We start from the raw sequence: 26,533 nt of genomic DNA on the forward strand, positions 1-26,533 counted from the left end.
CACCTTTGTCATTTCTGATTATGTTTATGTGGATCTTCTCCCTTTTTTCTTTATTAACTAGGCAGCAGTCTGTCAATCTTATTTATTCATTCAAAGAACTAGTTTTGGTTTCGTTGATCTTTTGTATGGATTTTTATGTCTCAATTTCATTTGGTTCAGCTCTGATTTTGGTTGTTTCCTTTCTTCTGCTAGCTTTGTGGTTGGTTTGCTATTGTTTTCCTAGTTCCTTTAGGTGTGATGTTTGGTTATTAATTTGAGATCTTTCTAATGTTTTGATGTAGGTGTTCAGTGCTATAAATTTCCTCTTAACACTACTTTAGCTGTGTCCTACAAATTCTGATATATCTTTGTTTTCATTAGTTTTACAGAATTAATTTCATTGCCTTAATATCCTTCTTTACCTAAAAGTTATTCAGGAGCAAGTTGTTTAGTTTTCATGGGATTGTATGGTTTTGAGAGATCTTCTTGGTATTGCTTGCTTGCTTGCTTGCTTTCTTTCTTTCTTTCTTTCTTTCTTTCTTTCTTTCTTTCTTTCTTTCGTGCTTTAGTCTGAGAGCGTGATTGGTATGATTTTTTTTTAATTTATTGAGAATTACTTTATGGCTGGGCATGTGGTCAGTCTTATAATACGTGCCATGTGCAGATGAGAAGAATGTATATTCTGTTGTTGTTGGGTGGAGTATTCTATAGATATCTGTTAGGTCCATTTGGTCAAGTGCTGAGTTTAAGTCCCTAATATCTTTGTTAGTTTTCTGCCTGGATGATCTGTCAGTAGTGTGTTAATGTCTCCCACTATTATTGTTTGGTTATCTAAGTCTCTTTGTGGGTCTCTAAGAACTTGGTTTTATAAATCTGGGTGCTCTAATGTTGGGTGAATATATATTTAGGATAGTTAAGTCATCTTGCTGAATTGAACCCTTTATCATTATGTAATGCCCATTTTTGACCTTTTTGATCATTGTTAGCTTTAAGTCTGTTTTGTCTGAAATAAGAATAGCAACCCCTGCTCTTTTTGTCTTCTGTTTGCTTGATAGATCTTTCTCCATCCCTTTACTTCGAGCCTACATGTGTCATTGCATGTGAGATGAGTCTCTTCAAGACAGCATGCAGTTGATTCTTGCTTCTTTATCCCACTCATCACTCTGTGTCTTTTAAGTGGGGCATTTAACCTGCTTAAATTCCAAGCTAATATTGACATTTGAGGGTTTGATCTTGTCATTGCTTTGTTAGCTGGTTGTTTTGTAGCATTGATTATATAATTGCTTTATAGTTGATATGGTTTGGCTGTGTCCCCACCCAAATCTTATCTTGAATTGTAGTTCCCATAATCCCGACACGTCATGGGAGAGATCCTGGGAGGTAATTGAATCACGGTGCCAGTTATCCCCATGCTGCTGTTTCCATGATTGTGAGTGAGTTCTCTTGAGAACTGATGGTTTTATAAGGGGCTTTTCCAACCTTCACTTGGCACTTCTCCTTGCTGCCACCATGTGAAGAAGGACATGTTTGCTTCTCATTCCGCCATGATTATAAGTTCCTGAGGCCTCCCCAGCCATGCTGAACTTTGTCAATTAAACCTCTTTCCTTTATAAATTACTCAGTCTCAGGTATGTCCTTATTGGCAGCAAGAGAACGGACTAATACAATAGTGTTGGTGGGCTATGTACTTAAATGTGTTTTGTGGTGGCAGGTACCCGTTTTTTGTTTCCATGTTTAACACTTCCTTAAGGATCTTTTGTAAGGCAGGTCCGACGGTAATGAATTCCCTTAGGCTTTGCTTGTCTGAAAAGGATTTTATTTCCTCTTCACTTACAAAACTTGTTTGTCTGGATATGAAACTCTTGGTTGGAATTTCTTTTTTTTAAGGATGTTAACCTTGAGGTGACAGTGTAGAGAGAGATGTTCAAATCAAGCAGTGGCTTGAAGCTTCTGTTAAACCAGCCAGACTTCCAAAGGCCCATGCGCAGTTCTTATTTTCTGTTTCCAAATTTCTAATAATTAGATTTAGAAATGCTCAGTGGCCATTCAAATTAAACACACACAAAGCAAAATCCTTCAATCCTTTAGATGTTGTTTAGAAACTTTTAGGAATAGTTTCAGGCTTATTTGCCAGGCCTTACCCACAGGTAGGAATTGTCTAAGGGTGTGGTAGAGTGGTCTGGAGTCTTGGAGCCTCAGGGGCCAGACTTAATTGGGAGGGATGTTTCCCATGGTGTGACCCAAGAAGAAAATTTGAAGCTGTGGTCAGGGTAAGGAGAGATAGGCACACGTATCAAGCATATAACTCAAGAACACACACTGGAGGACAGAAGAATTTCTGAGAAGGTAAATGTGCAGTAAAGTAGAGAGAATGGGTCAGTTGGTTTAGATTCTAGCTTAAAAAAAAAAAAGGAATTTGTTGGGAGCATTTCTTTTGGGAGTGTCCAAACTGCTCTGGGTTGGGGTGGCCCAGCTGCTTAGCCACACTGTGCTGGGGTAGACCCAAATTTCATTACTTCAGTTATCAACTTTGCCTGTGACCACATGCTGACAAAGTGCTGGTCAGTTCCTGACTCATTTGTTTGCCTTGTATGATCTCCAGAGTCATGGGTGATAATCATGACTTTTAATAAAGAACAAAGCCCTGATGTAGATTGCTTTTTAGGAAGACACCTAGAGTCAATGGTAAAGAAAAAAAGAACAAAACAACTTGTTATACACTTTATAGTACCCACATGACCATTTACACACACCTTCTAATTTGAATCTCACAACAACCCTGGGGCACAGGGTTATCTGCATTTCACAGATGAAGAAACAGAGGTGAGAGAATTTAGTGATTTGTCAAGACCACATAGGTGGTACGAGCTGGAGCCAGACTCCAAATCCTAGTCTTCTAACTTAATCCAGTACTTTTTCTGCCATCACTTTTTAAATCTTGGCACACTTATAAGCTGCCCTTAGCAATCCTGCACCAATTACGGGAGGTGATATCAGTATTTTGACTTTGCTTGGCTCTAATTTTTTCTTGAGACTAAGGAGTAATGATAAAGATAGGTAGCTTTATGTCCAAAGAGTTTCCTTTATGGCTATTTCCCATTCTAGTGTTTTGGCCTTAGAAGAGATAAGACTGTGTGGCATCTAGAAGCTTGCTTTATTTAAGGAACAACTCAACTTGGCCATAATATGCATAAGCTGTTGTGTTCTAGAAGAGCCACGAGAAGTGCTATGGAATTTTCACGTTTAATAAAAATGCAGTTCTCATAGATTATCTTGGTTAAGTCTAAGGAGAGTAGTTTGTTTTTATCTAATAAAAAGTATAAAGGTGCTTTACAATGTAAAAAGGGTCAGTTGTTTAGTAATTTAAATGTCCAGTTGAGGGTTCTCAATTATGAAGGAAATTGATTTAAATGTAGCTTATAAGATATCAAGCACTAAACTCTGTGATCTCAACAGATTCCATTGTTCTTCTTGTAAATGTTTTGGAAGAAAAGTTTTCTATAGAAAGCTAGACGAAACTCCAAAGGAAGTTTTAGACCCTTCTAGAGTTTACAGATGTTGGTTGAACAGAAATCCTTAAAATCTGTGAGATGGACTTCTAATGAGAAAGCCAATAAAATGGGTCCTTTGGTTTTGTCTATTGTTTTTGTTTTTATGAGAAAAATAATAGACTGTTGTAAAACAAAGTATAAAAGAATAAATCAAATAATAATGATTTTTCTTTCACACAAAAGATATTATTCTTTAAGTTGTTTTGGAAGTCAAGTTTGCAGAAAATTTGCTTTCATTAGTCCTTTTTTCTTTCTCTCTCTGCCTGGTCACTTCCTTTTGCCCATCAGCTTCTATTGACTTCTCAGTTGTCTGGCTGTGGAGGACAGGTTCATGCCAGGAATAAAGGTTCCTACCTTGTTTCCTAGGGAAAAAAAATGGGCTTACCTGATATCGCAGATAACCAGGAAATTCCACTTCCTCTTTCAGATGTGTGCATGATATGTCCCTATTCATTGGTTCACCTTCCCCCTTCAAAACTAAAAATGAATGTGAACATACCTTATTAAGTAGGATTTTTAAAGGCACGGCATCATAAAACTTGCAACTTCTGTAGGAAGAGCCTAGGACATGTGTTGGAATCACACCAGTGATTTGTGTTGTGTGTTGGTCAGCTTCTCAGCCGCTGGTAGGTAGGTCAGTACTCACAGTGTGCCTCTTGTCCCACAAGGCTAATGGTGACCATGGTTCTGGCTTCTGAGGCCAGCAGAGAAGTAACAATGTGCATGAACTGCCGTGGCACCAGCTGCTCCTATGTAGACCTTTGAAGCATGAAAAATACATGTCTCTCATCATTCTTAGTATATTTACTTATTTGCTCATTTTCCCTGTATGTACCTGGTTTCCTGACCCTGCCAACTATCTTCTTCACTCCAGCTGCCTCCTTGGCCTTGGCACCACTGGCCTCCTTGGTCTCCTCAGCTCTGACCACCACCTTGGTCCAGCCTTGCAGGCCTCTTTGTTTCTGACCCTGTAGTTCCTGTACATCTCCTCAGCCCCAGCTGCTTCTTTGGCTCTAGCCTTGCTGGTCTTCTCATTTGTGGCTGCCTCAAGGGGAAGGAAGGGAAGAAAAGGAAAGGAAAATGTATAATTTCTAAACTTGTAAATATATGTATTTAAGTCTAAGGAAATGTTACTCAGTATTCCCTTTGCTTAAATTTATCGTGGATGTATCTCTGTCTTTCAGGAGTGAAATTATCAAAGAATCAGCTGTGAAGTTATTAGATACTATGTTTTGAGTAGAATGAGGCTTCTGCAGATATAAGGACATCTCATTGTCTCCTCTGTCACTCCTCTGCTGGTTTGGAAACATCTATAGGAAAGCATCTTCTGTAGTCATCATCAACCTAAGAGGCCAACATCTTGCCATCCTATTTTCCTTTTTTGCTACTTATGCTTTCATTTTTACATTTTGTAGGTTTCCACATAAGTAAGTGTTCTCTTTGTATACAAAGCAGCTTTTCTTATGGTGAAATTCATTTATTTTGGTCAAAGTGATTGTCCTGTACTGGTAAGCTCAAACTGATTGTGCTTCAGTAACAATTTCAAAGTCTCAGTGGCTTGACCAAGCAAAAGTTTATTTCTTACTCACTCTTTATATCTAACATAAGTCAGCAAAAGAGTTTGTTCATCTAAGACACTTATGGAGCTAGGCTCAGAGGGCTCCATCTCAACACGTTTGTCCACAATCGTGGCAGGAGGAAGGTAATGTTGTTAATTGCTCTCTGGCTCTTAACATCTGCCAGAGTGACTGGCATCACCCCTATGCTCATTCGATTGGCCAAAGCCGGTCAGATGGATGTGATGAACTTCAGTGAGGGTGAGGTAGTACAGTCTTAATATGTGTGAGGATAGCTGGAATATTTGGAAGCAGCCTAATGACAACTGTACTTTCCCATGTTGAGTGGCTATGAGTTTCATCCCATCAAATCTTGGTGATACCAATGAGAACCAATTTACTTTCTCATATACAAATATGAAGTTGACATTTTTTCCAAACATCTGGGACAATGAATATTGCTCTTGATCAAATTTCAAGTTATTTTCATTTAAGAATTAGACAGACATACTGTGATCTCTTTTTATGTTGCACATTTCTCTCATACAGGCATTTTATCTGCACATGATCTGGTGAAAGCTTACTTGGTAATGATGGCTTGTCACTTTCTTCCCTGTCTTGCAGAGTTCATGGTCTCTTTTCAGGAGCCAGTCATTCTAATATCCTAGTTCAAGAAAACATCTCCTTCTGTTTATTAGTTGTTCAATTTCTGTAGTCCTCTTTCAAAGTACTTAGCTTCAGGTGGAAGAAAGTTTCCTAATAATTTCTAAATTAGAAATTGTATGCTACTTTCTACCTACTGTGCCATTTGTTTCCAGGAGAGTCAGCTGAGGCGAGTAACTATGGATGGATCTAGTACCTTTTTGCAGGTTATTGCCAAATATGAATAGTAATGACAACAAAAATAATGACCTATTGTATGTGTATAGACACTAACAGTTTAACCATATGAGATCTCATTTGATCATCATTCATGCGGCAGGTTTCAGACGAAAATATGACAGGCCACCACTCTATATTCAGGGTAGAGACGCTCCATAGTTTTTTAGAAAATGTTTGAGGAAGATGGTTTCTTGTTTTGTCTTTAGAAAGGATTAGAATGGGAGAGACCACAAAGATTAACACCCTTAGTCCATTAGGACTTCTCTAATATTGGGAAACCCTTATTCTGTCAAGGGCCACTGATGGAACAGTAAAAAAGACCAGAGACCACCTACATAGGAAAGCAATATAATTTAGTCTTTTAATGAGAAGTTATAAAATGTTCCAAGAAGAAGCAATATAAAAGTCTACTTAATGAACACAAGAAATAGCAAGATACATGCTTCATTTCTCCATTTTAGCCTAAAAAGGGAAGGGGGACAGAGAGGATGAAGATCACAAGGGAAAGAGTCATATGAATAAAGAAAACAGGAAAGAGAATCTGATAAAGGGGGGAAGGTTGCTTATGGAAAAGCACATAAACACAAATGCAGAGAAACCACAAACAAACACACCTGTGTGCATTCACTTCCCAACTGGCTTCCGGAGAACTACATAAGCACATTTGTAATCATGGAGTGCTGTGAAATAGCAGCATCTTGATTCATTCTTTCAGGGTATTGCCCGTTATAGTGTAAACACCTTGAGAATAGGAACATCTCTAGATGTTTGTGAAAGTGAAAGATTTTTATCTTCTTAATGCTGCACTGCATTTTGGAAAGTTCAGGTATAGTGTAGGTGTATTGTCCTTCAATAGGAAATTCGGAGAAGGGCCACATTTGGCACATGATTCAGAGCTCCCTCACTTTCAGTCACCCCAGGTCACTCTTCCTGTTCTGCTCCAGTACCTACCTTCCAAAAGCAAACTCCGGACAACAGCCTATGTAATCTAGTAGGGCCATTTTACATGCCAGATAGCATAGTTTCATACTTGCTTAAACTGTTGACGTAATCTGTTCACTGACTACTTTTTCATCATTTTGGGAAATAAATAACATAAGTAGAGGTAGATTTTTATTCCTTTATCAACAAATGTTTGAGAACCAACTATTTAAGCACTGTGCTAGGTACTGTGTATTAGAAGTCAGTAAGGCCAGCATAATCCTTATTCTTATTTAATTTTGTGGGAAGACAACAATAAAATAATAACTAAAGTGTTCTAATAGAAATATGCTTATTTCACAGGTAAGCACTAATTTTTCTTTTGCCTCTCTTTCACCCCTTTTTATTCCCTTATGTATTTTTCCTGTAATTCAATTAATAGAAGAAATCTAGGATAAGAGCTTATTCCCTTTCATGTAAAAATACCAGGCCAGGCCAGCCCTAGGCAAGCATGACCATGTTTCTCATAGTCCTTCTTGCAGCTCTGCATTGACCACGATTCCTTCTTAACTCTCTAGGTTCCTTTTTAAATGGCTTGAAATTGTTTCCTCTTTTCACATTTTGCAAGAATGAAGTTTTAGGGAAGTTCTGGAAAATTAATGGGAAAGTAATTCCCTCAAGAGAGTGAGACACAAAAATGTGGCTCATCCAGGGAGCAGCTTCAGATTCTTCCCTTGCTAATAGGATGAGAGCAAGATGATGTGTATTGAGAACCTGCCATATTCAAGACACTCTATTAGGTTCCAAGGGGGCTATAAAGATAAAGAGGGCATAGTCCCTGCCCTCCAGAAGCAGTATATGGTAACTATAATTAGAAAGGAACACAAAGTAATTAAAGAAGTGTGCCGAGATGGGAGGTATGGATGCCTCTGACTGTTATGTTTTTGGAGAGTTTTGTGAAAGAGGTGGCATCCAGGCTGATACTGAAAGAGATGTGGGGATTGCAGAATCGGACTGGGTAGGATGCTGATGCAGCGTCTTCATTCTGGTACTCTGCATGCTGCCAGTGGACAGGCAATGATGGTGCAGGGCAGGTATCTCAAGTCAACGGGGAGATGACAGTGTCACAACCGTACCATTTGGGGGACTGTTGATGTTTCTTGATGAATTGAAATACGGGGGCTTTCATTTGTTGGGCAATGGAAAAATATGCTAGATTTCGATGCAATGAAATATTCACAAATGCCACAATCAAAATGGCAATTTGGGAAGTTTGTTATGGTATGTATGAGCAGGTTGATTAGAGGGGAGAGGAATACCAGTTAGAAGGTAGTGCAATGGTACAGACATGGGATGATAAGAATCCAAACTACAAAGGTAGAGGGTAGAATGGAAAGAAGAGAGTGATGGGCTCTGTCTTGTAATGTGTATGACCCTGGAGTTATTTACAGAAGCTTAGCATATGCCAGCGTGTAAAATGCAGGTGAGGGTGACTACAGTGGAGTGAGGCAAAGGTTTTGATGAGCGGAGTAAAATGTACTATGGAACAGACCTTGAAGGCTCTTGCTACTTGGGAAATCTGAGAAAGGGAAGCCATAAACATGAGGAGCACTGTTACTCTCCATAAAACAGCATTATGCTGTTGATTTTCAAATATTCACAAATGCTTCTTGGAATGTACTTTTCCATGGATTAGTGTGTTTTATGTTGAAAGTGCATTTTTTTTCATCAGCGAGTTTGCTTTTAAAATCAGGTAAAGATATTTTCCCTTTAAATGTAAAATGCTAATTTAATTTAGTCTTTGCAGCATGGGAATGGGATACTAATGTGGCTGAAAACAGCAGTTTATTTTTTGTGGGTTTGACCATTTCAGAAGTTTAACATTTTTAAAAAATATTATTACTAGGAAAATAAATTTGAAACCACATTCCAGCTTCAATGAGGATTATTCAAGTGTTTTTCAATTATATTGCTTAAATGCTCCAAAGAGTCTTTGCCTCAGAGCACGGACTTTTTATTACGACTTCACTGCAAAGGAAAACAGAGGACTCTGTTCTGGGTTCTGAAGTGGTTTTCCTCATCCACCTCTGGATTGCTCTTCTTGGAAACCAACTTTTGGTTTAGCCTAGTGGAGCTTTCTATTTGTTAGAGAAATTGACCAGTAATGTGTAGTTATATGATTGTGCATAGCCAGCTACAGCCACAACTACTTTTAGCCCCTCACTCAAACAGTGGGAAAATATTCTAGGGTATGAAAGTCTCAGAAAGATTAATTATACACGTACATGATAAAGATTTCCAATTATCTCAGACCAGCATATTTATTCTTTATGATTAATTATCCCGAGATAGTCTTCATTCAAGGTAATGAAATATTCTTAAAATACTTATTGCTTTTTAGCTTGATAGCTGAAAACCAATGCTCTGCATTCTTCTGTATTTATAAACCTTTATGCAGTTTGGTGATATGAGGCTACGTGGAGAAACTCGCTGCATAAAGAATGAGGGAGATGATGGTCCAGCTCTCCCTTGCAGTCATCAGCTGACATCCAGAACTGCATTCAGGCCTGGGAACCACCCTTCAAGAAGGGCATACACAGACTAAAGTGTATGTGGAAGAATAAACAGGTGAAGGAGACTGGAAATTTGATCATGTTGGAACTTGGAAGGTTGCTCTGGAGAGAAGACTCAAATAGTTGTGGTATTTCACTGCTGCAGTGGGCAGATGGCAGCAGCCATAGTTTTGGCTACCTAGCATCTGGGCCCCTTTTCCATCTCAGGGAAGTCTGCTGTGTGTATGTTGGTGATGGAGAAGGTCTTGCATTCTATGGTAGAAGCTGAAGGGTCAGATTTGTCTCTTTTGAGTCACTTGACATCTGCATGTGGACAAGGGTACTAGGCTTCTTCTGGTGTCCGGGCACTTGTTTATGGCTGGGGCTTTGAGTCTAACAGGCATAGGTCAGTTGATAAAGTGTCTAGATTCCAATGTCATATCCAGACTGCTCTTGTGGAATGATTTTGGCAGTGTTCTTCACTGGCTGCTTCCCTTAGCTTCTAACCACTTCCCACCTGGTTTCACGTTCTAATAGAGAATGGAAATATATAATCCTAAAAGATTTTGTGAGCTTCTCAATGTCTTCAAAACAAGTTTCTTTTTTGCTTAAGGTAGTTGGTGTAGGTTTCTGTTGTTTACAAACAAGAATGCTGACTAATTACTAAAAACATAATGATTTCTTATTTCTAACTGGAATTATTTTATTTTTTACTATTTAGTGAATTTTTTCTTTAATTTTTAGTTAACATATGACAATTGTGCATATTTATAGGGTACAGAGTGATATTTCAATATAGGTATACAAATGTGTAATGATCAAGTCAAGATAATTAGGCTATACATGACCTCAAACATTTAGCATGTCTTTGTGTTGGGAACATCCAGAATCCTCTTTTCTAGTTGCTTGGTTTTTTTTTTGTTTTTTTTGAGATGGAGTTTCATTCTTGTTGCCCAGGCTGGAGTGCAATGGCATGATCTTGGCTCCCTGCAACCTCTGCTTCCCGGGTTCAAGCAATTCTTATGCCTCGGCCTCCTGAGTAGCTGGGATTACAGGCATGCCCCACGACGCCCGGCTAATTTTGTATTTTTAGTAGAGACAGGTTTCTCCATGTTGGTCAGGCTGGTCTCGAACTCCCAACCTCAGGTGATCCACCCAAAGTGCTGGGATTACAGGCATAAGCCACTGTGCCGGACCTCTTCTAGTTTTTTTGAACATGCATAATAAATTCTTGTTAACTGTAGTCACTCTACAGTGCTATAGGACACTAGAACTTATTCCTCCTATCTAGCTACAATTTTGTAATCATTCTCTTCCTACTTGCCTTCCCCCACTACCCTTCCTGGCCTCTAGTAACTATAATTCTATTCTCTACTTCCATGAGCTCAGTTATTTTTAGCTCCTGCAGATGGGTAGGATCATGTGGTTTTTAATCTCTCTGTGCCTGATTTATCTCACATAACATAATGCCTTCTAGGTTTATCCATATTTCTGCTAATGACAGGATTTCATTCTTTTTTATTGTTCAATAGTACTCTATTATGTGTACATGCCACATTTTCTTTATTCATTCATCTGTTGGTGAACATTTAGGTTGATCCTATATCTTGGCTATTGTGAATAGTGCTGCAATAAACACGGGGTACAGATAGCCCTTTGATATACTGATTTTCTTTCTTTTGGATAAATACCCAGTAATGAGATTGATGAATCATATGGTAGTTCTATTTTTAGTTTTTTTAGAAACCTCTATACTGTTTTCCATAATGGCTGTACTAATTTACATTTGCACCAACAGTGTAGAAGAGTTCCCTTTTCTCTGCATCCTCACCATCACTTGTTATTTTTTTGTCTTTTTGATAGTAGCCGTTCTAACTGGGTGAGACGATACCTCATGGTGGTTTTGATTTGCATTTCCCTGATGATTAGTGATGTTAAGCATTTTTTCATATTCCTGTTGGCCATTTATATGTCTTCTTTTGAGAAATCTCTATTCAGACCCTTTGCCTATTTTTTAATTGGATTTTTTGTTGTTGTTGTTGTTGAGTTGTTTGAGTTCTTTGTATATTCTGGATATTAGTTCCTTGTTAGATGAATAGTTTGCAGGTATTCTCTCCCATTCTGCAAGTTGTCTCTTCACTCTGTTGGTAGGTTTCCTTTGCTGTGTAGAATCTTTTTAGTTTCATGTTGTCCTATTTGTCTATTTTTGTTATTGTCACTGGTGATTTTTGTTGTCTTACGCATAAGTTCTTTGCCTATACCAGTGTCCTGAAGCATTTCCCCTGTGTTCTCTTCTAGTAGTTTTATAGTTTTGGGTTTTACATTTAGGTCTTTAATCCATCTTAAGTTGATTTTTTTATACGGTGAGAGACAGGAGTCTATTTGTCTTCTTCTGCATATAAATATCCAGTTTTCTTAGCACCATTTATTGACAAGCATATCCTTTCCTCAATCTAACTGGAATTTTTAACCAGGATTCAACAATAGCTTTATGGAATCTGTGTGTACGTTGTGTTATATGCAGTATTTTGGTTATTTGTTCATTCACATGGGGGAGAGAGTCCATTGTTTTATTTACTTCTCAAAAGGTTCTGTAATCCCTAAAGGGCCAAGAACCACTTATCTGCAGGATACAATTTAAATATCTTAGCATGACATACAAAGTCCTCATTATCTGGCTGGCCTCAGCCCATTGCTTTGATTTTCTCTCCTGTTACATTCTCTGTTGCTTCTATTTCTTTATCCTCTTTTCATGCTCCAGTAGTCAAAGTACTTTATTTCTCTAAAAGCACCTAATGGTTTATAATCTCTACGTCTTTGCTCTTAACGTTCTTTCTGCCCAACCCTTTTCTTTGCTTCTTATCCCACCATTTCATTGGTTTGCTGAACACCTACTCATCTATTTAGACTTCACTGGTTTAATTCCTATGTGGATGTAATGATTACTGTGCTATATCCTCTTGGATATATCCGTATTGTACTTTATATTCTGATTTCAGCATTGCTGGCAGCCCATGTTAAGCTAGCAGCTTGTATGAGTGCCTCTTCTTTGTAGCCATTGTGCGTTCTCCAAAGTCACTGAAGGCAGATGTGTTACCCAGGCACATCTTTGTGGAGAAGTTAACCCTTCTAGGGGGAAACACTCAAACAATGAGAATGTGAATGGGTCAATGCCCCAGCCTTCCCATTGCCTGTGGGCCAATGGTAGGCACATTCGACATGACTCTTCAGAGAGATCCCTGAGAGATTGGGCCGGGGGCTGTCCACACAGTTAATCTGCTCATTAAGCCCCCTTTATTGGCTTGCTTGCTTTCCTGAATCACTTTCCTTCCTCTTTCACCCCTGCTTTCTAGATTACTGCTCCCTGCATCCAAGTCTTTATCTCAAGCTCTACTCTCAGTTGCATCTAGATCCAGACACCCTCTTGACTGTGTGCCTCTATTTTAGCTGTGAGATGCTGCTTTAGCATCTCTTGCCCTTTGTTGATCTCATTTAATGATTTCTTTCTAGTAGACTATTACTTGTGGGGCGTAAACAGCTTATCTTATTGTGATGTGAGTGGGCACCATCCAACTGGCTGCCAGTATGGGTAGAACAAAGCAGGTAGAAGAAGGGAGATAGGTTTTGCTGAGTCTTCTTGCTCTCTTTCTCTTCCTGTGTCAGATGCTTGTTTCCTCTCCTCAGGAAGGACATCAGATTCTATGTTCTTCAGCCTTGGAATCTGGAACTTAAACCAGCAGCCTTCTGGGGGCCCTAGGGCCTTTGGCTTCAGACTGAGGGCTGCACTGTTGGCTTCTCTGGTTTTGAGGTTCTCAGACTTGGACTGAGTCATACTACTGTCCTCTCTCCCTCCCCAGCTTGGAGACAGCCTATCAAGGAGACTTCTCCTTGTGATTATATCAGCCAATTCTCCCTCTTTTGTATACCTATATATCCTGTTGTTTCTGTCTCACTGGAGAACCCTGATTAGTACACTTATTCATTATTGGTCCCTAAGCAGGTACATAGTGGACCCTCAACAATGTGTAAAAGGCACAGTGCATGAGAGCTGTCTTCAGATATCTGAAGGGTTACCTTGTGTTTACATATGTCTGGGGAACAGAACCAAGACCAAAGAGTAGAAGTTACAGGAAGACAGATTATAATTCAATACATTGTTTATCAGTGCACCTATGGGAGGTGATATTTGATAGCAACAGTAACAGTGGCTCATTATGGCATGATGACCCACTCAGGGAAGATATTTGCCCACTCTTCTGCTGAGAAGTCCTATTATAGAAAGTTTTATAGAACAAGGACCACAAGCACATACCTGCAAGGACCAGGCTGGCATATAAACTAGTAGGCAGGCTAAGTGTCACATAGTTGGGAATGGTGAGAACTGTGTGGAATAAAGTGTGTGTACCCTGACTCAAAGGGGTAGGTACTCCTTAGCTCCAGCCAACAGTTGCTAGACAGTAATGCAGATCCAGCACTGTCAGACCTTCCAGTTTTCCAAAAGTAAGTAGAAATCCAGATTCTTAGGTAAATCTTCCAATATAAAGACATTTGAGTCAAGAAGGCATCACTGTGGCTGGCTATGGCACATGGGTTGTTTGTAATCTTTGTGTAGTGGATGTAGCTGAGGATGCTAAAGCCTCAGATGTGAGGATAGCTTTCTAGAGAGCCAGATTCTGGTCAGCTTGCTCTCTTCAGGCCCATGAACACACTCTGCCTGTTCCCACCTTGGGCCTTTGGCCATTCTCTCTTCACAGAAGGGACACTGTGTGGCTCAGGCCCCTCTCCTGTGACATCTCCCACTACTGGTCCTTCCCCAGCAAGCCCTGTCTTTTTAGTGCACCTTCAGCATTTCCAGCACTCAGATGTCTGCTGCAATTGCTCACTGTCTAATAGTGTCATAGTTTGTCTTATCTGTGTAACTAAGTTATAAGTTCCCTTAATGCAGAGGTTCTACTTCATGTGGCTTTCCTGTCATTTGGAGCATGGTATTGGGTGCATAGCAGGTGCTCAATAAGAACTGTTGGTTAACTTTTGCTAGATGACTATCATACTCAGTGCTTATGGCATCCCTCTTAGTAGAAGATGAGGTAATAAAGAAGAGGCCACCAGCTCTTGCATGGAGAACTTAAAATTAAATCAGTGAAGCTCTTTCAGATGACTCAGTGCTTTTGGCATTGCTCTTAGCAGAAGATGAGGTAATAAAGAAGAGGCCACTAGCCCTTGCATGCAGAGGTTAAATTTAAATCAGTGGGACTCTTTCAGAGATGAAATAGACATGTCCTCTATCTACTGTTGACCTGCTGTCCTCAGAGCTTAAAGTGGCGCTCAATGTGCCTCACCTGTCAAAGGCTTTCCCTCACCATTTCCCACCAGAGATCCAATAAAATAACCAATTATGTGTGCCCTGATTTAGATTCCTTGATTAGAGATGGGTTCTGATCATAAACTATGTAACCATCTTTTAAAGGAAAACGTTAATAGGCAACTCTTTGTTATAAAGATTGCCTAAAAGAAAAACTAATTTTAACTGTTTACAATTATCCATTTTTATATTCTTTCTCTTTTATTTGAAACATATTTTGTTTTAGAAATCTCTTTTCTCTCACATCTGTAAAGCAAAATACAATATAAACAATTCTCAGTCATCTGTGATAATGAATATTAGGGTATACTTTGGGCACTGAAGTTTACTAATTGTTTCCAAACTTTATTTTAGCAAACTTTCCCCACTTTTTGGTGAGGATGCTAGTGAGTATAAATTGTCAAAACAGTATGTCTCCTTTATATTCCATATTGTACTTGTCTCACTACTGTTTATTTAGCCTAGTTTCAGTGCAGTTTTGTTACAAGGAGAAGGATTTGAATCATGCATTCAACAAACATTTATTGAACCCCTACTAAGTGCCAGATCCTATTTTAGCTGCTAGAGATAGTTATGAAGAAACTAGACAAGGCCCTTGCTTTCTTGGAGCTGAGCTTCCATTGGTGGGAGACAACCACAAACCAATGAACAAATGAACACACAGGAAAATATTGGATGGTGATAGGTGTTGGGAGCATAAAATAGAATGGAGAAAATATGTATGTGTGTGGGCTACTCCAGATTGGAGTTGAGTCTCTTCAAAGCTGTGACATCTGAGTGTTGAACCACAAAAAGGAACCAGCCATGTGAAAATCTTGGGGAAGAGCATTTCAGGACAACAAAACAGCTACTGCCACGGGCCTGTCACAGGAGCCACATGGTGTGCTGGAAGCACAGCTCGGAGGCTGGGCAGAAGGAGTTTAGCCAATATAATTTATTATACAAGCCAAAATTATTAGCAACAAAATGAAATATTTATTTTGCAGTTTAAGTATATATAGCCATGAACATTTAGATTTCAGAATTTGTGCCATGATTTCATGACTAGATTCAGTAATTATTTAAGATTCACATTGGAGAAAATCAGTGTTCTGAAAACTATGCCGTATATCCCGCTTTGAAGTTTTGGATTTCTCTTGAATAGGATAGGCCATTAACAATATTGGAGGAAAATATCATCTAGTGTTATATTCTTAAATTGAATTTGCCTTGGAAGTAATCACGCATGCAATGAACATAGTAAGAAACAGCTTCCTTCATCCTTTAATGTAATAATTGCTCCCAAGGATTACAAGAGCTTATAGACAGCTGGAACATCCAGCTATAATGTTAGCTGGACAGGGAAGAAAGTTGTTATGGATAAAGCTTCAGATTTTCTTGGATTTTTTGGTATCTGTATAACAGAGACCTGATGAGTTGCCAGCACATAACAAGCCAGAACCCTGGATCCAGAGAGCATTTGTGACATTCAGCCAACACAGAACTGCTTTCCCACCCAAAGGGTGGTCTCCAAATCTGTTGTAGCTTTTGGCAAGATTTTTATATCACAATTGAAAACAGATGCCCTTTCTGCCCTTTCCCTTGTTGTCTGAGTTACTACCGTTCAAGAGATTGCAAGCCATGGCAATCTCTCATGCACCTTCAGAATGCCCAGCAAGAGTCCTCGTTAGACATTCCTATTCAGAAGTCCTGCTGTGACACACTTCCTCTGCAAGAAGAGAACAGATTCAGGAAGGTGCCAGGATTGTGAGGTTCTGGTAGTCTGCAGGGTGTACTGTGAATGCTTTTTGTCAAAATCAAAGCACCAGTCCTGGGTTTAATAGAAAACATCTCTCTGGATAGTTTCTATTTTAAAATATTTAATCCTAAAATAAAATATTTAATCCTAAAGAAATATGTAATCCTAAAGGAAAACCAAAGTGTACTCTCCCTGATGGACTATATTGAGTTTTATTATAGGATATGGCCCTAAAATGTGCTTGGATGGGATATTGAAAATCCAGAGTATCAAAAATCACTAAACTACTAAATTCTTGATTGACTAAAAGAGACTTATTAGACATAACAACTGAATATAATGTGTGGAATTTGTTTGGATCTTGGTGTAAACCAGTTGAAATGTAAACTGGTGGACAATTGGGAAAATTTAAATATGGACTGAATATCAGGCAATATTAAGGAACCACGGTAAATTTGTTAGGTGTGATAATGATATAGTGGTTATCTACGAAAGTAAGAGTTATAAGGACAGTGCTGTGGAGGGGAAAAAATGAAACCTGAAACTTTAATAAGATTTGTTGGTTCAAACACCACATGTTCTCACTCGTAGCTGGGAATTGAACAATGAGAACACATGGACACAGGGAGGGGAACATCACACATGGGGGCCTGTTGTGGGGTGGGGGGAGGGGGGAGGGATAGCATTAGGAGATATACCTAATGTAAATGACGAGTTAATGGGTGCAGCACACCAACATGGCACATGTATACATATGTAACTAACCTGCAGGTTGTGCACATGTACCCTAGAGCTCAAAGTATAATAAAAATAAATAAATAAATAAGAAAAATCAAGGGCAAAAAAAAAATTATTGGTTCATTAGTAGAAATGTAAAAGTGCTTCAGAAAAAGTAATCATAGTTTAGGGGAGAGGAACCTAGAGGCAGACCCAGGAGGAGAGAAAGCCATGTAGAAAAGGAGATTTTGAAGGATGTTCAGTGTCCTTCAGTGGAAAGACACTGCCAGCTCTAAATGGCTCTGCAAGGGAGGAGCCGGGGAATAAATCCTCTGACCTCACTCTCTTCCCTCCCATCTATTGCTGATCTTTTCCTGCTCTCAAATCTAGATGGCAAGGGACTCACTGGTGTAGTCTATACAGGTCAGCCTTTGGGGCTGATAGTAGGGTGGAAAAGGGCAGAGAGTAGAACTGGGGTGTAAACAAAAGCTACCAGTAACAGCATCTTCTTTACAAAGTATAAAAATATGGGGGGAATGTTGAAGGATAGATACTTTTGGAAGAAGCCCTTCATAGAATTATAAAATGTTAGGGCTGGAAGTATCCTGAGAAGTGATTCTCAACCTCATTTTAGAGGTGAGGAAATAAAGGGAGCATTATACAGGTAGCAATTTGTGTACAGCTAGTTGTCACAGATCTGTTAAGAAATTACAGACTTTTTGATATGAACAGACACTTCTCAGAAGAAGACATTTATGCGGCCAAATAACGTGAAAAAAAGTGCATCATCACTGGTCATTAGAGAAATGCAAATCAAAACCACAATGAGATACCATCTCACACCAGTTAGAAAGGTGGTTATTAAAAAGTCAGGAAGCAATAGATGCTGGAGAGGATGTGGAGAAATAGGAATGCTTTTACACTGTTGTTGGGAATGTAAATTAGTTCAACCATTGTGGAAGACAGTGTGGCGATTCCTCAAGGATCTTGAACTAGAAAGACCATTTGACTCAGCAATCCCATTACTGGGTATATACCCAAAGGACTATAAATAATTCTACTATAAAGACACATGCACACATATGTTTATTGCAGCACTATTCACAATAGCAAAGACTTGGAACCAACCCAAATGCCCATCAATGATAGATTGGATAAAGAAAATGTGGCACACACCATGGAATAATATGCAGCCATAAAAAAGGATGAGTTCGTGTCCTTTACAGGGACATGGATGAAGCTGGAAACTATCATTCTCAGCAAACTAACACAGGAGCAGAAAACCAAACACCACATGTTCTCACTCATAAGTGGGAGTTGAACAATGGACACATGGACACAGGGAAAGGGGAACAACACATACTGGGGCCTGTCAGTGGGTTGGGAGCTAGGGGAGGGATAGCATTAGGAGAAATACCTAATAGAGATGACGGGTTGATGGGTGCAGCAAACCACCATGGCATGGTATATCTATGTAACAAACCTGCACGACCTGCACATGTATCCCAGAATTTAAAGTAAAATTAAAAAAAAAAATTATAGACTTTTTGATTTTCAGCCCTGTGTCTTTCCCCTAGGCCTGGGAATTTTCATAAATTTTCCAAAATTTTCCCAGACCCACCACACCAGCTCAGCAACTGTTCAGCATGGGTGAAAATGGTAAGGAAGTCTCAGTTGTTATTCACAGGAATGTGTAAGCATTATAGACGTAGCCATTGCAATAGACCATGTTTCTGTAGCTGAAATTACAGTGTCACTGTGGGTAATCTGGAAAATACATATATGTGTCAAAAGGAAAATAAAATCACCCATAATGGACCACAGAGATAACTAATATTAACATTTTTGTGCTTTCCTATCAGTTTTTTAAATTAAAATATACATAAATATGTGTATGCAAAATTAGTATCAGTTGTACATATAGTTTTGTAGGTTGTTTTTTCACTTAATAATGAATAATTTCCTATATATCAAATTGCCTTAGAATCTGAGTTTTGATAGCAGTAATATTTCAAAAATGAATATAGCATAATTTTTAAAAGTCCTCTGTTATTAGATATTTGTTTCTTATTCTATGATAAATAATGCTGCAATATATATATATAGGTACATATATAAACATTATATATCCCATATAAATAATTGTGTTTATCTGGGACATATAATATTTTTATTTAAAAAATTGCCACCATAAGAATTTCCAGTGGTCCTTTCTGTTGGGGCAGAGTGGAAAGAACATGGCTCTAGGGCCAGGCATCCCTGATCTGTTTGGCTTCCGCCACATTCTGGATGTGTGTCCTTAAGCATGTCACTTCACTCTATTGAGCCTCCTTCTCTTTTCTGTTAACAGGGATCATACTGCACATCCCTCAGTGCTGTGATGAGAACTTTATGAGGTAGTACTTTTCTTTCTTTCTTTTTTTTTTTTTTTGAGATGGCGTCGTGCTCTATCGCCCAGGCTGGAGTGCAATGGCGTGATCTCAGCTCACTGCAACCTCTGCCTCCCAGGTTCAAGCAATTCTCCCGCTTCAGCCTCTCAAATAGCTGGGATTACATGCACCCACCATCATCATGCCCAGGTAATTTTTGTACTTTTAGTAGAGATGGGTTTTCACCATGTTGGTCAGGCTGGTCTTGAACTCCTGACCTCAGATGATCCACCTGCCTCGGCCTCCCAAAGTGCTGGGATTACGGATGTGAGCTACTGCGCCTGGCCTACACAAAGTAGTATTTTAAAGTGTTTGGCATGTAGGGTGTACTCAATACATGTTAGGTCTGTCTTCATTTGGGATGCATTAGATTGCACACAAGTATATGCACATGTGTGTTGAGTGAAGTGAAGGAAATATAGTTACAAGATTTTATTCAGTATCAAGAAAAAAGTAAACCTGACTTGCAGATAGACACATTTCAATTGAAAGAATCCTTTCAGCAAGAGAGACGTATTGAAGTTTAAGATACTGATAATGAAAACAGAAATGAAAGTCTTTAAAAGTGTATTTTTCTTTATACTGGGTTGTCCAGTAACTATTCCTAACCTCCTTCCCCCTCCCCTTCCTTCCTCAGTGCTCATCTTCAAACTCTATCAGCGGGCAAAGCATGTGTACAGCGAGGCTGCGCGAGTGCTCCAGTTTAAGAAGATATGTGAAGAAGCACCTGAAAACATGGTCCAGCTGCTGGGAGAGTTGATGAACCAGAGCCACATGAGCTGCCGGGACATGTATGAGTGCAGCTGCCCCGAGCTGGACCAGCTGGTGGACATCTGTCGGTGAGGCAGCCTGGTGGGGGCCAAGGGATGCCATCAAATAATATTGTTTAAATTAATGGAAAAAAATGCAACATTTCATAATCTACGGGAATGAAGATCATTCCCCACTTCCTATATGAGGAGTCTCTGATGATACAGAGCTACACTTGTTCCCTTCTAAATACCTGTAGGATGAAAGATTTGCTACCTGGCTCCATGATTTTATGAGGCTCTGGGTTTGGAGTCAGTTTGGAGTCAGCTCTTTACATCATGAGAAAGACCTTTCTGTCTTTGGATGATTAGGCCTTTCAGGATGGTAACTTTGCTCAGAGCTGGGCCCTGTTAACTTTCTCATGATATGTTTTATTATACTGCTGCTCTGCCAGAAACTCCTGTCCAGTGTCCTAATTAAGTTTAGTAGTTCTACTCAGAAGAAGGGAGAAAACTGACAGAGGATCTCAAGCTTGATGGGAGCATGTGGGGAGATTTGCTGAAGGAATCCCCCAGAAAGCCAGCATTTCCTGCCTTCTAGGTTTAGTTTAGGCAGTTTGAGGAAATAAAGGCTGAAGAAAGCCCAGGTGATACATGGTTAATAGAGGCAGAAATGTAAAGAGGACAACTCTTTCACAAAGCCTAAAATCAACTTCCCTAAAATTGTGAAAGAATGGAGATAACAGAGTTAGTCCTCTTACCCAGGAAGGAGCTCAGTGACCCTGGGAGAACTGAAACTGGGAAAGCTCTCAAACGCTAGATGTTACTTCACTGTGAGAACACAATGCTACACTACAATTAGTAATGGAAATGTAATTAACCACTTGGCACTTGTGGCTTGCCTCAGTCATTGCCACACTCCCAGCCTGAAAAGTTTAAACCAAGTAACTCCAGTGATCACAAATGGCCTGGGTAATCCAGCTTGTCAAAAGACTTGAACACAGCATTGATGAAGATCACTCTGCTGACATGTTTTCTCACTCATTTCCAAAAGCCTTCCCCAGCGTGTTTCATTTTAAGTACCCTTTTCTGAAAATATCAAGGGCCTAGTATATGGAAGGGACAAATATTGTTCAGTTCTGGAAATAAGAGGAAGTGGAATTATTTCTGCAGAGATCAGGAAGAAATGTCTTTGCCTGGAAGGAAGTGGGATGGTTGGAATCCCACCTGAAAAGCTGCGGAAGGGCATTTGCCAGCTTCCTGGAATTCTCTAATGAACTTTCTCTTCCTAGAGTGGTCAACCTGTACTTGTTTTCATGGAGCTTACATTCTCGTGGGGAAAGAGAGAAATGACAATTAAAAATAATTTGAATGGTAGTGATAAGTTCTATGGAAAAAAATGAGAAGGAATAGAGACTACAGGTTTGGGTGGGTACTCTTTCTGTGGAGTGGTTGAAGAAGGTCACTCTGACGAAGAGATCTTTGAGCAGAGACCTGAAGGAGGTGAATAAATGAGAACAGCAAATGCATAGGCCCTGAGGTGGATACTTGGCTGTCAGGTGTGAGGCTCAGCAGGATCAGCATGGCAGAGGGCCAGGAAGGAAGGAGAGGTAGTAGATGAAGTAAGGAAGGAAGTGGGGAGCCACACCATATAGGCCGTGTAGGCCATCAGAAGGCTTCTGGCTTTGAGAAGAGAAAGGGGGCAATGGAAATGCTAGGCAATTCTATGCCAAATATGCCTGCAAGGAAGACTTAGATAATTGCTGTGTGGGTATAAGAGAGAAATCAAGACGACTCCTGGGTTTTTGTCCTGAGAAACTTTCCTTGTGCCTCTAAAAGCCACATTTTTGAAAAGCACACTTCACCACTGTAGGTAAGAGTTATCTTAGAGTACCATAAAATATTAGATCAGGAAGGGGTCTTAGAGATCCAAGAAGGCACTAAGAGATGAAATAATTTGAGTAAGTTTCACATATGAGTTCATTGGAAAGCCTGGCTCCCAATCCAATGATTTTGCCACACGTGCCTCTCCCCTTGGGTTATACTAAGATGTGATTACACTTAAATGTGGGTCATACATACGTGTGTGTACGTGTGTGTTTGTAACCTATTTTCATCTCCTAGCTTTGAAGCTTTATGATGGAGGCCTTTGTTGTCATAGTTTCCAGCATTTGAACATTAAGCAAAGTCATGTTGAGCAGGAACGTAATGTGTAGAGTAGGATGAAAAGTGGGCTGGAAGTGAGGAAGCTTGGATTCCGACTCTCTTTTCATTCTGAGCTCTGTGAGCTGGAACTGTTGCTTCGCTTTGTGTTCTCCATTGGCTTTTTCTGTTCTAGCAGTCTACAGACCTATACATTTAAAAAATATGGTTCTAGTGAAAAAGCTTATGGCTATGTCTTAAATGGGTTTGGAAGAGTACCTTTTATTTATCTTTTCATTTTGTTTGTTTTTGGAAAATCCTTTCTTAATGGCAGCTAAAGTGTTTCATTTTCATTTGCTGTATTTATTTTCTGAGAAAAATTCAGTTCTGTGAAAAATTCATGAGCTCCATCACTTTTTCATGATTGTTTTGTTTGGAAAGCCAATTGCTAAGTATCAAAGTTATTTTCTACTTATTCGATAACCATATAGGGTCCAAGTTTTCCATATTGAAAGATTATCTTCTGGCTTGTTGGCCAGAATAGTTGTCTGGTCCTTAAAGCTTCTTATATAATTAATTTTTTCTTTGCTGTCACTGTGACCAGCAGATAATATTCTTCAAATGTTTCAGTTGGTTGCAAGTTACTGAAAGGTCCTAAGTGGCAGAGCAACCTCAGAGGAGGATAGCCCCAGGGGAATTAAGTTGATGCAGGCATTATGTCCTTCCCTCCTTCAATCAATACATATTTTCACATGGGTATCTTTGTACCATGTGAAATTGCAGTCTATTCTCTACTTTCAAAAGCTGTGACTTTCTCTTGCCGGGCCCAATTGCTCACACCTGTAATCCCAGCACTTTGGGAGGCCAAGGCGGGCAGATCATGAGGTCAGGAGATCGAGATCATCCTGGCTAACACGGTGAAACCCCATCTCTATTAAAAATACAAAAAATTAGCCAAGCGTGGCGGCATGCGCCTGTAGTCCCAGCTACTCGGGAGGCTGAGGCGGGAGAATGGCGTGAACCCGGGAGGCAGAGCTTGCAGTGAGCCGAGATCGCAACACTGCCCTGCAGCCTGCGGGACAGAGCAAGACTCCGTCTCAGGTAAAAAAAAAAAAAAAAAAAAAAAAAGATGTCTGGAAAGTAATGAGGCAAGAAGGAGGGGTTCAGAAGAATGCAGAAATTAGTGGGAATAAGATAAAGGATGGATAAAGGATGGTTAAAAAGGATGGGGAAGACAGATGGTACAAGAGTAGCAGGTAGTAACATGGGGAAAGGTTCAAATGAACAGTGGAGCTACTTGTAAGCCCTAGTTCCTTCTGAAGCCTTGTGACTGTCTCACTGGGTCAGGCAGAGAAGGTGTTGGACATACTGGAAGGGGTCCTGGCAAGGCCTGGTGTGAGCCACTGGTGCCACAGACACAACCTCTGGCAAAGTATTGCTTTGTTTAAAAACCACCACCACCTCCACAATTACCCTGCCACCATTAAAAATGTTAACATCAGTAGGGAAGGTGTGACTAAGACTGGGCAGCCTGAGCAGGTTGCTTGTTTTCCCCAAAAGAGGGAGGAGGAGGGAAGCTGAAATGGGTTCAAGGAGGAGCACTGCCAAAAATAATCTTTACATCACCCTCCCTGGTCCACTTATGGCACTTCAAAATTCCTTTAGTGTTTCTGAAGGGCTTCTTGGAAACTATTTGTATGAAAAGACAACTAATTGAGTGAGTAAATTAATGGCTTGAATACCTAGAATACCTAAGTTGCTATACACAAGCAGAAAATCTTAGAGTGATCTGAGCTAGACTGAATTAAAAAGGCATCTCCTACTTAGCATATAGGACAATGTATAGAACAACTTTGTGACCCAAGTGGAGAGAAGGGGGGTTGGGAAAGAGCACCATTGCTAGCTCTCTTTTTCAGTTGAACCTTTTCCTGCTCTTCAAGAGAAAATCAGTTTAGAATCTAAAGAAAGGAGCAGGGAGGAGGAAGGAAACTATACTTACAGAGTGAGGCTTTTTTAAAAAATTAAATTAATGTTAGAACTTAAATTATATGAAACAAAGTAAATAATGAAGGAAAAAGATAATGTTTGTTGAATTATAAAGTATCTTTTGTAGCCAAACAAAATGTAAACAGAAAGAAATGACTAAATTTTAAGTAGAATTTACTGGAGAACACAAAACAATTTTGAAACCAAGTCAGTTATATGTGAGACAGCTCATTCACTATTGGTTCCCTTGTTTTACTTAAGACAAAATGGTTAATGCCTTTTGTTTTTGTTTTGATACTTGTTGAAGTTAGAGAGGATTAATTGCTGCATTATCACCCAAGCTATTAAGGGAGATGAATGACAAATTTTAGTGGATCAACTATGATTACAAAAGTTAATTTACTTTGTCTTCCTCAGAAGTCTTTCTGCAATGTTTTCCATGGTGAGGCTGCTCAGCCTCTCGCATCCATTCTTTAACAAGGTCATAATGGGGAAGAATGAAGTGCAAATCCATTGTTGCATGCTCTTTCCCTATGACCTTAAGTGCTAACATGCATACCCTGTCAAAAAAAAAAAAAAAAAAAAAAGAGGGAGGGAGCCATTTCACCTCCCCTTAGGAGTTCACTTCTCTTTGGGCCTCTTTGACTTATGAATATATATGCCATTTGCAGGACCCAAACCCACTGCTCTTCAATGGCCTTTAAGTGGCTTACATTTCTAAAGTAGACATGTGGGCATATTTTCTTATCCTTTCTCATTTGAACACTGAAGGCTGTGGTTTCTTGACTGTAAAGCAGTTTGAAGGCACGGTGTCTAACCTGGCTGTAAAAATCATAGAAACTGCTAGAAGTTCCCTTACCTGTGACTCTTGCCATTTCCCAGAGAGCAGAAGCTAGAAGTCTTCCCAAGTAAAAAAATACACTGCTGACTGCTTATATTATATATAATGTTTAAAATATTTTAAGGGAAATATCGTAGTCCAGCAGCCATTTATTAGAACCTAGAATTCCTAGAATTGTGCTGGGCTGGGGTCAGAGAGATGGATGTGACCTGTTCCTAAATTCTAGATTTCCTGAAATAATTTATTTCATATCCATTTGTATAATATATATTTACTTATTTAGAAAGAAATGACACAGAATTTAAATACAAGGCATAATTTCTTACCTTCCCTCTTTTTCAAGTGTGTAGTGCAGTTGGGTCTCCTGGGTCTCCTCCCCACCCTCTCCATTGCTCTGTATCTTGCAACTTAGTAAGTGCTTTATGGTCGAATTAGTTCACTTAAAAGTAGGAAATTTGACTTTGGCTATATTGGGTGCCTGGATAGTTAATTCTGTGAACACACAAGGATCAAAGAGTAACATTCCTCATAATCTCCATCCCTCGTCTGCCCTAGCCTTTGCCATCATGCTTTATAAAGTAGAGGCTGCCTTTGTTGCTTTAACAAACCCTTCTACATTATTCCCAATCTAGTCATCACAATCATCAAAGTGGGATCCGAGGGATTTTAGGGTTTTGGTTTTTGTAATTCTTGTATTGCCTCTCTGATGTGCAATAGCTCAGGAGATATATTTTTAATGTTTTATTGTTCTTCCAGAAAAAGGTGCAAACATGAAAAGTTCACTAAACACCCTTGGTTCACTTACTTTTCTTTCTTAATTTAAAGAGTATATCGGTCTAACTTTTGGTCTTCTCAGAATTTCTATGGCATATGCCAAAGGGCCTATTAAGTACCAGCAGGGAACACTGCAGACAGACCTTTCTGCCTTTATAAGTGTATACAGCTGGGCAGGCTGCTGACCAGCTGCTGGGGCAGCCCTGACTTGTGATCAGATGTGCCACTGACTTGGGGTCAGAAGGCTATTTATAATAGCACTTATCATTCTTTATTTGGGAAATTTGAGCCCTGATTTCAGACCATGTGATTGATGCAATTCAGTCCATTTTCATCTGTAGCAGGCAGGGTGGT

General features: G+C 39.5%; 1 protein-coding gene across 50 annotated transcripts in view; it reads left to right on the forward strand.

Annotated features, from left to right (window-relative positions):
• The window catches only part of GALK2 (galactokinase 2), a 178,782-nt gene that overhangs the window by 149,505 nt on the left and 2,744 nt on the right, over window positions 1-26,533 (forward strand). For 23 of the 50 annotated variants that reach the window (XM_063794121.1, XM_054666920.2, XM_016928193.3 and 20 more), the window contains one exon: window positions 20,325-20,526. In XM_063794121.1, the coding sequence (XP_063650191.1) occupies window positions 20,325-20,526 (202 nt within the window). Of the gene's footprint in view, window positions 1-9,347; window positions 9,518-19,608; window positions 19,655-19,692; window positions 19,838-20,324; window positions 20,527-26,533 lie in introns of all 50 variants that reach the window. The other 27 variants (XM_016928187.4, XM_063794109.1, XM_016928188.3 and 24 more) reach the window with 4 other exon arrangements.

The sequence above is a fragment of the Pan troglodytes genome, chromosome 16, assembly GCF_028858775.2.
Source record: "Pan troglodytes isolate AG18354 chromosome 16, NHGRI_mPanTro3-v2.0_pri, whole genome shotgun sequence".
Classification (NCBI taxonomy): domain Eukaryota; kingdom Metazoa; phylum Chordata; class Mammalia; order Primates; family Hominidae; genus Pan; species Pan troglodytes.